Consider the following 12,850-nt stretch of genomic DNA (forward strand, 5'->3'; position numbering starts at 1 on the left):
TAAAACTTAACTGGTTTTATTATATGACTGATTAATTTTATAATTGAGAATTGATTATACAATTAAAAAAACTACTAATATAATAAAATATTTAATGAAAATAAGTAATACATAACAAAAACTAACTTAAGTTTTTGTAATTATATAAGTATACAATTACACACATAATAATAACGTTATACATCATATGTATAACACACATAGGCATAGTAAATCTGTACAATTTATTTTGTTCACTAAATATATAAACAACCTGGTGTTGTAGAGCTGTAAGTTGATATGTTTCAGTAAATGAAATAACACATTACAACTCAATCAATAACCCCGTTGCTCAAGTAAGGGCTGAAAATGTCTTGTTTTCCGCTTTGACTGTTTTCAGATCAAGCTTACCGAAAATTCGTTGTTTGTTGTTATCTAGTTGTGTAAAATGACAGGAGTTTCTTGCAACACGTTGCGGGGATAACGGTTATCATGCGGAAAGTCTGTTGTTTTCCTGTTACGTTAAGCCGATTACACTATCATTCTATCTCATTGAGTTTGAGTTTGAGCAGTCTTTAATTAGGTGAGTGGGACGAATGTTGTATGGTTGTAATTTCTGTATCTTGCATCACTTTTAGTAATCAACAAGTGTGTCATAACATTTTTCAAAGCACAGGTAAATGTTTACTTTGAATAAGTTCACAATATTTGTTGGTCTTTCAACAGGAAAATGCTTAACCTTAAAAGCCGCAGTCAGAATTTTTCCTGGCGCGATTATTGCCTTTGTGCAGAGATTCGCTAAATTGTTTATATATTGCACATAATGCGGTAAACCCTTAAATGTCATGGATTTTTTCAATCTGTACATTCCATAGATTATAATAATGTCGGAAAATATTCTGGAATAAGTTTTTAGTCGCTGTTGCACACGAACATTTCGTGTTTCAAATAAAATCGTATTAAGTAGTAAAACAGGTTTCGAATTAATTCCAGAATATAACAGTTTTGAAATGGTTTCTATAGAAACACTTAGTTTTTTTAAATGCTCATAATAGTTTTTATACTATCTTGATCTTATTTTAAACTTTACAAAAATTACCAAAACTTCACTTTTATTTTAAACATCTGTAAAATCACTGCTTATAAATAGCTTATTTTTATGTAGGCTAGGACAAGTTAGTATTATTGTTTTAGCTGTTATAAATTATTGCAAAACCTTAAAAAATAGCATTAAAACTCATATTGTACTTTCTGAAAATAGTTCTAAAAAAGTTATTAAATTAAACAGATGATTCTGACTTAATGAAACTTTTGTTTGTTTGTAATTTTTCAAATAAAGACATAATTTTAAAAATCTGCGGGTGACAATTATAAATCCTACATAAAAATATATAATTGACCATATTAACTCCAGAAGTGGAACTTTTCATTGGTGTAGGCTAACTTTGAAGTTTCTACAAAAAATAGTAGCGCATATGGAATTTTTCAAAGTTGCTCATTTCAACTGGTCAAGTGCCGTGAATTGTGACTTTTACAAATTATTGTAATTTTGCTTTTACTACCTGTAAACAAACAAAGAAAGGACATTTATGTTCTGTATATGGAAATGAAAATCTCATCTTTTCCTATATTAGCCTATATGTTTGAATCAAATGTAGTTATAAACATTAAACCATGAGTTAAATAAGAATAGTACATGACCATGGAAAAACCAATTGCTGCCACAGTATTTTTTTCATTTATAAAAGTTATTAGTACGGTAGTTTAACTGGTGTACATTAATACCTTCAACCATCAGAGCAGGCTTGTGCTGATGGCGATGATCAAAAAACATCTCTTCATATAGTACCGATCAATAAAATATAAAATTCCAAAAGGCTGATCACTAATGCTTGAGAGCTAAAAATATTAAAAATTCATCTAAGCACATTATACTACATAGCAGGGCAATGCTAGCTACTGACGATGTGTACAAATCATTTTAATTCGCATTACAAAGTAAAAGAAAATAATACAATGACTTCAGTACATTCTGACACGATAATAGGTGTTATAATTTAAAGTACACTCACAACACACTAACTTTTACATTGAATATGCAGAATAACATCACTTACTAGTATCACTAAGGAAATAAACAACAACTATTTTTGGAAATGACTACGCAACCAAATCTAACCAATCAGGAAAAACAATGTGGAGAATCCCAAATAAGTTGAGCTACTTCAAATAGGACCAAAATTACGAAAATCAGAAACAAATATCGAAAAACCCCTAAATTATCTTAAAATGTAGTGGTAGACTTAATATTTTAGCTGAAATTCTCGCATTAATGTTGACAACCCTGTTATCTCCTCCTTAGTTTATTATCCTTCCCTTCCCTGAAAAACCGATTCCTTCCGGTCCCTTAGTTTGATGGACTTATTGAGATATAGGCTAACTTAAAATTTAAACACTTTAATAATTTTGTGCAATATATGGTTTGCAACCCCTAAATTTTTTTAGAAATGAACATATATTATTTTATGAAATTATTACTTGTAAGTGGTTTTGGATTATTTTAGGTAACGTGGTGAAAGTAAACATTTCCGTAAGTTCAGCTTTATGAGTAAATTTTAATTAAATATATAAACCTAGTTGTTAAATTTTATTAAAGTATAAAAAATCTTGAATTTACCACTTAAACATATTTTTTTAATCCATTAGACTAATCCTATAAGCTATAAAAAAATATGTTGTAAGAGACAGTGGACACTTTTTAATATATTTTTCACATAAAAAGTTTTTTGTCTCAGGTCTGTAGGCTAAATATGAGAAAATTGATGGTCCAAATATGGACACAATGGCTTTTGCAATGTTTATACCTCTTAAATCTAAATTCTGAATGCTTTAATCATTCTATTAAGTTTAGCTTTTTATAATTCTGTACTGCTGGTAGCAAACGAAAAAAAAATGCTTCTAGATAGTAGCTATAATTATAAAAGTAATAATAACAATAATCCTTTATTGCATCGCAATATATTCATAATATACATTTTTATTGTAATTGTGAACTAATTTTTAAAATGTATAAACAGGTCCTGCAACGAGACTGACACACAGTCAAACTTTACAATTTTATATAGATATATTTAGATTTAGTATTACTGACTTCAGACCCAGCACTTTCAAATATTCCAGTGGGTCATCATGAAATCATCAATAGAGTAAAACACATTAGACACCAAAAGGCGTTTGAGACAAGTTTTATATTAATTTGGGTTATCACATTTTTCATACTTTCAGAGAGTTTATTAAATTAATTAGTCTGACCCTAACTTGTAGTAGATGTTGAGATTAGTCATTAGTCATCCTTTATTTGCACATTACGTATTATATGGGTACAAGGTACATAATTCAGGTGCATCGTCAAAGACAAAATATAAACTATCCTAACTAAAGCTAAATTATATTTTGTATATCAATCTGCACTGTATCAACAGCCTATAATATAATACGCCAACAGATAATATAATATGAATAAATAAAAAAGACAAATTAAAATATTAAAACGTTTTAAAAACAGGAGGGTGCAGCAAAGTTCCAACTTTCAACTTCATCCAAGGAGTACCTGCAAGGAGGTAGTGTAAACTTACCGTTTAAAGCCTTTAACAGTTGTTTTCGATTAAGGTAAGTGATATGGGGAGGTATTTCGTTAAAAAATTTTAAAGACATATATGATGGGCTTTTTCAAATAGGGAGAGACTATGGTGGGATACTGAAATGTCATATTGTTCCTAGTATAAAACTGGTGTGTAGAGGTAAACTCAACATAAGGCAGGGCTATCACACACTAACTTTATGACTTCATATACATATATTCCTGTTAGTGTCAATACCTGAAACTGCCTAAATAATGGTCGACAACTAGTTTAATTTATTTTTTTTTAGCAATTTGTCCTAATTATACAACCAATATTTCTTTACAGTTATTCTGTGCACCCCAGACAACAATTCAGTATCTTAAAACAGATCCTACGCAGGCATAATTTACTGCTTTGCATGTTACTAAAGATGTGCACTGTGACAGAATGCTGAGAGCATAACGTAGACTACTTAATTTATTAACTGAATAGGTTATATGGTAATTCCATTTTGATCAAAATGGAGTCCAACAATGTTATGGAGATAACATCGGTCTATGTTGGTGAGTTTTAAATTGTTACCTATTAGGTAACAAATCAAAATTCTTGAGGGTCTTATCATAATATGCCTATTCTTGCAGGTTGCAATGTTCTGATTAAGAATGTTGATGTTGTGGTACAGAAGCCTTTCTTGTCCCATTATTAGTATTATTTTTTATTCAAAGAATAAACTTTGTTTATCTTTAGAATTTGTCTTATTTTATTTTGGTATAAAAAAGTACTGGTAACCTTAGAAGGAGTATGAAAATTGGGTAGAATAATATATTTTTAATTAATTAAAAGGAAAAATGATAACTTTATCTACCTAGCAGCAGAACCTCAGATTTCACTAATTCACTGTCAGAATATCAACGTTTCAAGAACAGTGCTATTCTCTCTGTATAGGCATGAGGGATAAATATATAATATTCTTTCCATGTTTGGATGACAATTTATAACTAATAGATCTACGTTTTGAAACTAAAGTCGTTATATCCATAAGGTTCTTGAATGATCATCATTTGAGTTAATTTTTTTAATCAAAATCTGATATCGCTGGAAAACACTTCTGACTCCAAACCACTGACTGTGGCATATGTCTTTTTCATGTTTGATATTGGGTTATTCACAGTTTGAGTTTCTTCTGACTACGAATTTCCTCCACAAATAATTTGAAGTTTTCCTGCCACTTTTAAATTTGTTCAATCAAATGAAACCTATGAGATAATACGGATGCCCCAGATTCGGAAAAAATATGTACCAATTTAACAAGTCGACTGCGACAGATGCTTTACAGAGCAGAGGCCAAGTGCTCTAATTGGCATCACTCAACCTAGACCAGTATAGAAGGTATCAACTACATGTATTATTGCTAGACATTTAGTTGTACAATAGTTTATAATAATATTTGTTACAGGCATATTTTAAATTCAGTTATAGATTATATAAATATTTATTTTGTGCAGTATTTCTGGAGGTAGCTTATTATAACATTTTGACCACATGAGAGTTTCTTGCAGTAGTAGGCCTACTGAAGATCCAAGCACAGAGAGCTACTTACTATGCTGGCGTGTAGGTGATTTGCCACACACACCTATTAGGTAACAAATCAAAATTCTTGAGGGTCTTATCATAATATGCCTATTCTTGCAGGTTGCAATGTTCTGATTAAGAATGTTGATGTTGTGGTACAGAAGCCTTTCTTGTCCCATTATTAGTATTATTTTTTATTCAAAGAATAAACTTTGTTTATCTTTAGAATTTGTCTTATTTTATTTTGGTATAAAAAAGTACTGGTAACCTTAGAAGGAGTATGAAAATTGGGTAGAATAATATATTTTTAATTAATTAAAAGGAAAAATGATAACTTTATCTACCTAGCAGCAGAACCTCAGATTTCACTAATTCACTGTCAGAATATCAACGTTTCAAGAACAGTGCTATTCTCTCTGTATAGGCATGAGGGATAAATATATAATATTCTTTCCATGTTTGGATGACAATTTATAACTAATAGATCTACGTTTTGAAACTAAAGTCGTTATATCCATAAGGTTCTTGAATGATCATCATTTGAGTTAATTTTTTAATCAAAATCTGATATCGCTGGAAAACACTTCTGACTCCAAACCACTGACTGTGGCATATGTCTTTTTCATGTTTGATATTGGGTTATTCACAGTTTGAGTTTCTTCTGACTACGAATTTCCTCCACAAATAATTTGAAGTTTTCCTGCCACTTTTAAATTTGTTCAATCAAATGAAACCTATGAGATAATACGGATGCCCCAGATTCGGAAAAAATATGTACCAATTTAACAAGTCGACTGCGACAGATGCTTTACAGAGCAGAGGCCAAGTGCTCTAATTGGCATCACTCAACCTAGACCAGTATAGAAGGTATCAACTACATGTATTATTGCTAGACATTTAGTTGTACAATAGTTTATAATAATATTTGTTACAGGCATATTTTAAATTCAGTTATAGATTATATAAATATTTATTTTGTGCAGTATTTCTGGAGGTAGCTTATTATAACATTTTGACCACATGAGAGTTTCTTGCAGTAGTAGGCCTACTGAAGATCCAAGCACAGAGAGCTACTTACTATGCTGGCGTGTAGGTGATTTGCCACACACAGTTTATTTTTATTTCTGGTTAGAAATTGATGATTCGACCCTAGTTTTGAAAGATGTATGAATCTTTTTTTGACATTTATAATAAAATAATACAAGGTAGGAGTACAGCACAGCATGTGTCACGTAACAGGCTTCACTGAAGTTGCGTACAAAAAGTATTTATAGAGACCTCTAACTTGCGCAGTATCTTTTACCAAGACCTTAAAAAAGAGGGGGGAGGGGTGGGACCTTCAATAGTCATATGATAGGGGTTTACATTTAAAAATGTTGAGCTGTCCTAAAAAATTTTAGAATTTGGGGCATTTGAGGTCATTAAGCCACACACAGAGAGGAGTGGGGATGAACCTGCATTAGAACACGTGTGTGCGTCGGCTCCTGAATTTTTAATCGCGTTTGACGGGTTCTAATAGTTTTTATGTTTTGAAAACTATACGTACGTGACAGTGTTGGATTACGTTACCGTCTTATCGGAACCAATAAGTGCTCCCGTATCTGTAGAGAGAGAAAACCTAATTTAAGCCATTAATGTTCCGGTCTCCGCCTGGTCTTCGGTCAGGATCAAAGGTCAAGCGAGTGCCTCTACAATCTACTGATAAGAAAGGTTTGGAGCGCTCCTTATCTGATCCGTCCGCCTCACCTTCACCGATGCCTGGAGGTAAACAGACCCCGACTACGGCCCACCAATCCATCGAGGCGTGCGTGGGGGAATGTCTTTCTCACGCCGGCGCCGTTGACGCCCTTGTGGCAAAACTGAAGGTTGTGGTCGAGGAAGCTGTCCAGACTGCGCTCTTGAAAGCCAATCAAGAGATCAGCCGACTCAGCGAGGAGCTGATAAAACTGAGGACGGACATGGTGAGGATGGAGGTGGCGCACGCGGAGCGGGTGGATGACTTGGAGCAGTACACCCGGCGGAGCAACGTCCGTGTCTACGGTGTACCCGAGGAACAGGGGGAGAACACCGACGCCCTGGTTGTGAAGCTCTGCCAGGAGAAGCTGGGGCTGGAGATGACGGAGGCGTCAATCAGCCGCTCCCACAGGGTTGGAAGACCTCAACCTCCAGCGGCTGACGGCAGAACCAGGCCTCGGCCAATAATCGTCCGCTTCGTGAGCCACCGGGACCGCCGAGCAGTCTACGCCGCCAAGAAGAGACTGAAGGGTACCGGCGTGGTGGTACGCGAGGACCTGACGGCGAGGCGCCAAGAGGTGTACCGGCGGGCGGTCGAGGTCCATGGGCTGCGCAGCTGCTGGACCAGCGACCGCCGAGTTATGTGGGTGGACAGCCGTGGACACAAAGGCAAGGCTACAAGGTTGGCGGACGTAAAGTAACCTATTGATTTAAAGTAGCTTAAATTAGAAGTATTTCATTTTTTTTTTTAAATTTAAAAACTATTTATAATTTATTATGATTTTTGTTTTCTATAGGTAAAGTAAAAGTAAGGCTTGATTTTTTTTCCTTTTTTATTATGTATATATGTTTGTATATATATATATATATATATGGTAATGTACGTGTTATTACTTTATATTGTGTTTTACACTGCACTCGGTTTTGAATAGCATAAAAAAACATGTAATAAACCATTAATGATTTTAAATAGAAAACATTATCAACACTGCGATCTACATGGGAAAATAACTTTTGTTTTTCTTTTTCATTTGTGTTAGCACAAAATCTTCTTTATTTTGTTAGTATCTTATTATTTCGACTACCGTAATTAATTATATAAATTTATGAACATTTAGTTTTATACAGCATTTTATTATTGTATTCCATTGTTATAATTATTTTATTATTGCACCCCTATTTTATTTTATTTTATTTTCGCACAAGGAGCCGTACAGCATGTAACTGTGTTTTGGCTCAGGTAAAAATAGTTAAGAGCATTATTGAGTGGATGAGTGTGTGTGGGTATGTCAGTGCCGCGGCCGCGTCGCGCCACCGTGGACTGTGGACCCAGGATAGCGGGTCCGCACAGCTGTCGCCGCGCCGACCGAGAGGTCCCCCTCCCCACCCCGCCTCATCCCTCCACAGCTGATATCTTATCTAGCTCCTTAGCGCCTTACCCTAGACACTTGAAAGCCGCACATATTAATGCTCAGTCGCTGAGGGGGCATATTGATGAGATCAGAGAAATATTTCGACCTCAAAATTTTGATCTGATTGGCATTTCGGAAACGTGGCTCAAGCCGAGTATTCGTATAAGTGAGGTGGCCCTTCCCGGATATACTCTGCAGCGGAACGACAGACTGGGAAAGACAGGTGGAGGTGTTTCGGTTTATGTCCGGGAGGGCTTGAGATGTAAACAGCTTGCGTTATCTCCATCTGAGTACTCGGCCAGGCCCGAATTCATTTTCATTGAAATTGGCTTGTCTGGTTCGGATGTACTATTACTGGGAGTGTGTTATCGCCCGCCTAGGACTGGTCATCTGGCACTGGAACCGACACACCACACTGCCGGATCTGACACTCTTCTTGACCTTATGGTTGTTTCAGAACCACAGCATATCGTCCTTCATGGGCAACTTCCAGTCCCTGCCATATCAAAGCATGACCTAATCTATTGTGTTTATTTTGTAAATATACCTAAGGCTCAAGTTAGATTCATAAAATACAGAGACTTTAAAAATATGGATGAGGCTGCGTTTATGTCTGATATTTTGATGATTTCATGGCAAAACCTTGAAAACCTTGAATCTGTAGATGATATGGTGGATGATTTTAATAAAACCATCATGGGTGTTTATGACAAACATGCACCTATAGTGACAAAGCGTATTAGTAAAAGGCGTCCAGTGCCCTGGATAACAAACGAAATTCTCAGTCTGATGGCACGTCGCGACAGTCTGTACAGGAGAGCGAGGCGCTCCCAAGATCTTATACTTATGGACCAGTACCGTGAACTTAGGAATAGGGTTAAGCAGCTTCTACGCAATTCCAGACTGAGATACACGCGAAGTCTTTTTGAGAACAGAAAACAGTTGTCAAGCGACTTATGGCGAAAAGTTAAAAGCCTTGGGGTGGGAAAGCAACGTGAATCACATCAGGTCCATATCCCATTGAATGAATTAAATACCTTTTTCACTTCTTGTAGTCCAACTATCAACCAAGGTCAAGTGAATGACTACTTAACCTATCTTCATAACTTACCTGATCACAGGCGAAATTATCCTGAGTTTACTTTTAAGCCAGTGATACAGGGTGACGTGTTGAGGGCTATACGCCGTATCCGCAGCAATGCTGTTGGGTGTGACGGTATTCCAATACGCCTCATTAAAAATATCCTCTTTGCTGTCCTCCCTATTATTACTTTAATCTTCAACACGTCATTAAGAAGCTGTGTTTTCCCTTTTCAATGGAAGTCTGCCCTTGTCCTCCCCCTCAACAAGATCTCAGCTCCAGTGTCATGCTCGGATTACAGGCCGATAAGTATTCTACCTGCACTATCTAAAGGCCTTGAGAGAATAGTGCACTGTCAAATTACTGAATATCTGACTAACTATAACATATTAAGTGACTACCAATCTGGTTTTCGCACAAACCACAGTACTGAAACTGCACTGCTAAAGGTAACTGATGACATACGACTTGCCATGGACCATAGACAGGGCACAATTCTTACTCTCTTTGATTTTTCTAAAGCTTTCGACAGCGTAAACCACAAGTTACTGTTAGCTAAATTAAGGGTAGTAGGGTTTTCTGATCATGTTCTTAATTGGCTGAGATCATACCTGTCAGAAAGAAGGCAGTGTGTCAAGGTTGCTGACGTGACTTCGGACTGGGGGTGTGTTACTTGTGGGGTGCCTCAGGGTTCTATCCTGGGTCCCCTACTCTTTGTACTGTATGTAAATGACATTCACAGAGTTCTCAAATACTGCAGGTATCACATGTACGCTGATGACCTACAAATCTACTTGCACTTTGACGTTAACTCCATTAACGACTGCATCAACGGGATGAATGACGACATTAAAAATATTGTTTTATGGTGTGGAAACCATGGGCTTACACTAAACCATGCAAAAACCAAACCAATACTTATATGCCACACACGTTTACGGAACTTTCTGGACCCGAACACTATTGAATCCTTAATTATTGACGGAACTACTCTACCATACTACGAAACAGTGAAAAATCTTGGTTTGACATTTAACTCGAATTTGACTTGGACGGAAGCAGTGAGGGATATATGTAAAAAAGTCTTCGCATCTGTCCACTCACTGAAACGCTTACAAAGATTTCTACCTGAACGGATCAAACTACTGTTGACAAAATCACTAGTACTTCCACACTTCAATTACTGCAACTCTGTGATGAATGACATGACGGTAGCACTTAGTGAGAAGCTGCAAAGGACTGAAAACTACTGTTTACGTTACGTTTATGATGTGAGACGAGACCAACACATTACACCGTACTATATTCAGGGAAATATTTTGAAATTAAAAGAACAACGATCAATCAAAATACTAAATTTAGTTCATTCAATTTTACAATCTGGATTTCCAAAATATTTTTCAAACTATTTCCAATTTATATCTCATGATAGTGTAAGAAGCACTCGCTCTGGTTCTCGTACCTTAAGAATGCCCCAACACAGGACTGTAGTATTTGATAGATCTTTTCAAGTGATGGGTTGTCGTCTGTGGAACTCCCTCCCCCAAGAAATCACTTCCATTGAGGGAGATCGGCGGTTTGTGGCGGCACTGAAACGTTTGTACCATGAACGGTTGGTCGGGGCGGGTCCGTCCTAGGGGTCTGTGGGTGTGGTGCTGGCATTGTGTGTGAGGAGTGTGAGTAAGACAAACTGCATATATATTATTTATTTCAAAAATATTCTTATTATATATTTATAAATTATTGTTATTAGGTATTAATTATAGTTTTTGGTTATTATTAAAGATGGAAGTTGTAGTATTATTTTGTGTCATGATTGTATACTTATATTTTTATTTATTTTTATTTAGAAGTATCATATTTATAATTTTTTTAGTGTTTAGATTAATGTTTGATTTAATGTATTTAGTAAGGTATATTAGTTTCAATATTAATTTGGTTAATATTTGTTCATATTTGTCATGTTGTTTATTGTTCTGCTTATTGATCAGACAGGTTAAGTGTAAGAAAGGGCCATGAGGCCCTAACTTTGCCTGTTTAAATAAACAAATTTTCATTTCATTTCATTTCACACAAAAAGGAAATTTTCATGCCATAAAATGTATTACGAGTTTGGGTTTTCTACTTCATCACAAAAACAGTTAACAGGGTGTCTCCAGGCTATTAATTAACTCTGTGGTGTAGTGGGAGCCGGCAGCTCAAGTACTTTTTGTAATTCAATGTTTATTGAAATCAAATTAGGCTATTGCTATTTATACAAATTTAATGTATGTATGTGTATACATATACATATTGAAGTGTACTAAAGTTAGTTGGTTTGATGATAGTTGAACTATCACAGTATAAGTGTTATCTTGTATAAAGTTTTATTAGTTTAATGGCTGCATCTCTGGATGTTATTAAAGCATTGTACTATTGCTATCATTTTGGCAGAGTAAGAAGTGTTAAATGAGTAAGATTATGTTTAAAATCACGTTTAATAAAGTTAAACTGTGAGGTCACAAGTTTAACAATAGGCAGGATGATTAGTTGTCTTTTAATGTCCTGCTGTGGGTGAACAGTGACTTGTGCGTTTCCCTTCGCAGGCAGGTGTGGTGATAATTATATTCCTAAAGACTCAGAAGATTGACTAGAGCAGCTCACATCAAAATAGTCTGATGAAATTTGAGGTAGTATTGCTGCTGACCATCAGCTATTCTCTGATATTTAGATGGGTCAGTAATTTTTCATATACTTAAAACAGCAAACTTAGTTGTGGGGGCAGAATGGATTAAAACGTTAAACCACCATCAGAATATTTTGACACAAGTTGCTCTGGTGCTATTTTTTCATAATTTGTCTTAATCACCTTGATATCATACTCTCAGATACTAGAGATTCCAGGCCGTCTCTTTGTTCAGTAAGAGTTCACAAGGGGGGAATTAAACTTCAACAGACTGGTTCGGAAATGTATTCCTCATTTAAATAAGAATGTGATATGTGTGTAAAATGTATGTGAATATAAAATTGATTGTGATTATTGCTTTGTAATGAAAACGTAAACCTACATAATTATAATAATGTCTAAATAAAAAAGAAAATAAAGACACGGATCACATTTGAAAAATTATGTGTTTGTTCTTTCTTCAGGGAATCCACAGTGTGAGTGATTACCATGGGGATGATCCTCTACTATGTACCTGAAGGACCTCCTAGTTTAGCTGTCATGATGGCTTTGAAACACTTTGGGATTGATTACAAACTTGTAGAAGTGAATTTTCCTAAGGGAGAGCATTTGAAAGAAGAGTATGAAAAGGTAAGTCATGTATTTTTGAGATGTGTTTATGAGAATGTATGAAGTTGGAATAGATAACAGAATAGTAATAAATGAAGTAGCAGTACGCAACACCATGTGTTGTGTAATGGGCTTTACAGACGTTGGGTACAAAATTTCAAGTTTGTTTTATTCT

General features: G+C 35.3%; 1 protein-coding gene across 1 annotated transcript in view; it reads left to right on the top strand.

The window, feature by feature from the left end:
- Positions 1 to 501: 501 nt before the first annotated feature.
- LOC124363353 (glutathione S-transferase 1-1-like) overlaps positions 502 to 12,850 on the top strand; it is a 35,973-nt gene continuing 23,624 nt past the window's right edge. Inside the window, exons 1-2 of the mRNA XM_046818602.1 lie at positions 502 to 655; positions 12,531 to 12,696. Of these exons, the coding sequence (XP_046674558.1) occupies positions 12,556 to 12,696 (141 nt within the window). The 5' untranslated portion in view covers positions 502 to 655; positions 12,531 to 12,555. The remainder of the gene's footprint in view (positions 656 to 12,530; positions 12,697 to 12,850) is intronic.

This window comes from Homalodisca vitripennis, chromosome 5 (assembly GCF_021130785.1).
Source record: "Homalodisca vitripennis isolate AUS2020 chromosome 5, UT_GWSS_2.1, whole genome shotgun sequence".
NCBI lineage: Eukaryota > Metazoa > Arthropoda > Insecta > Hemiptera > Cicadellidae > Homalodisca > Homalodisca vitripennis.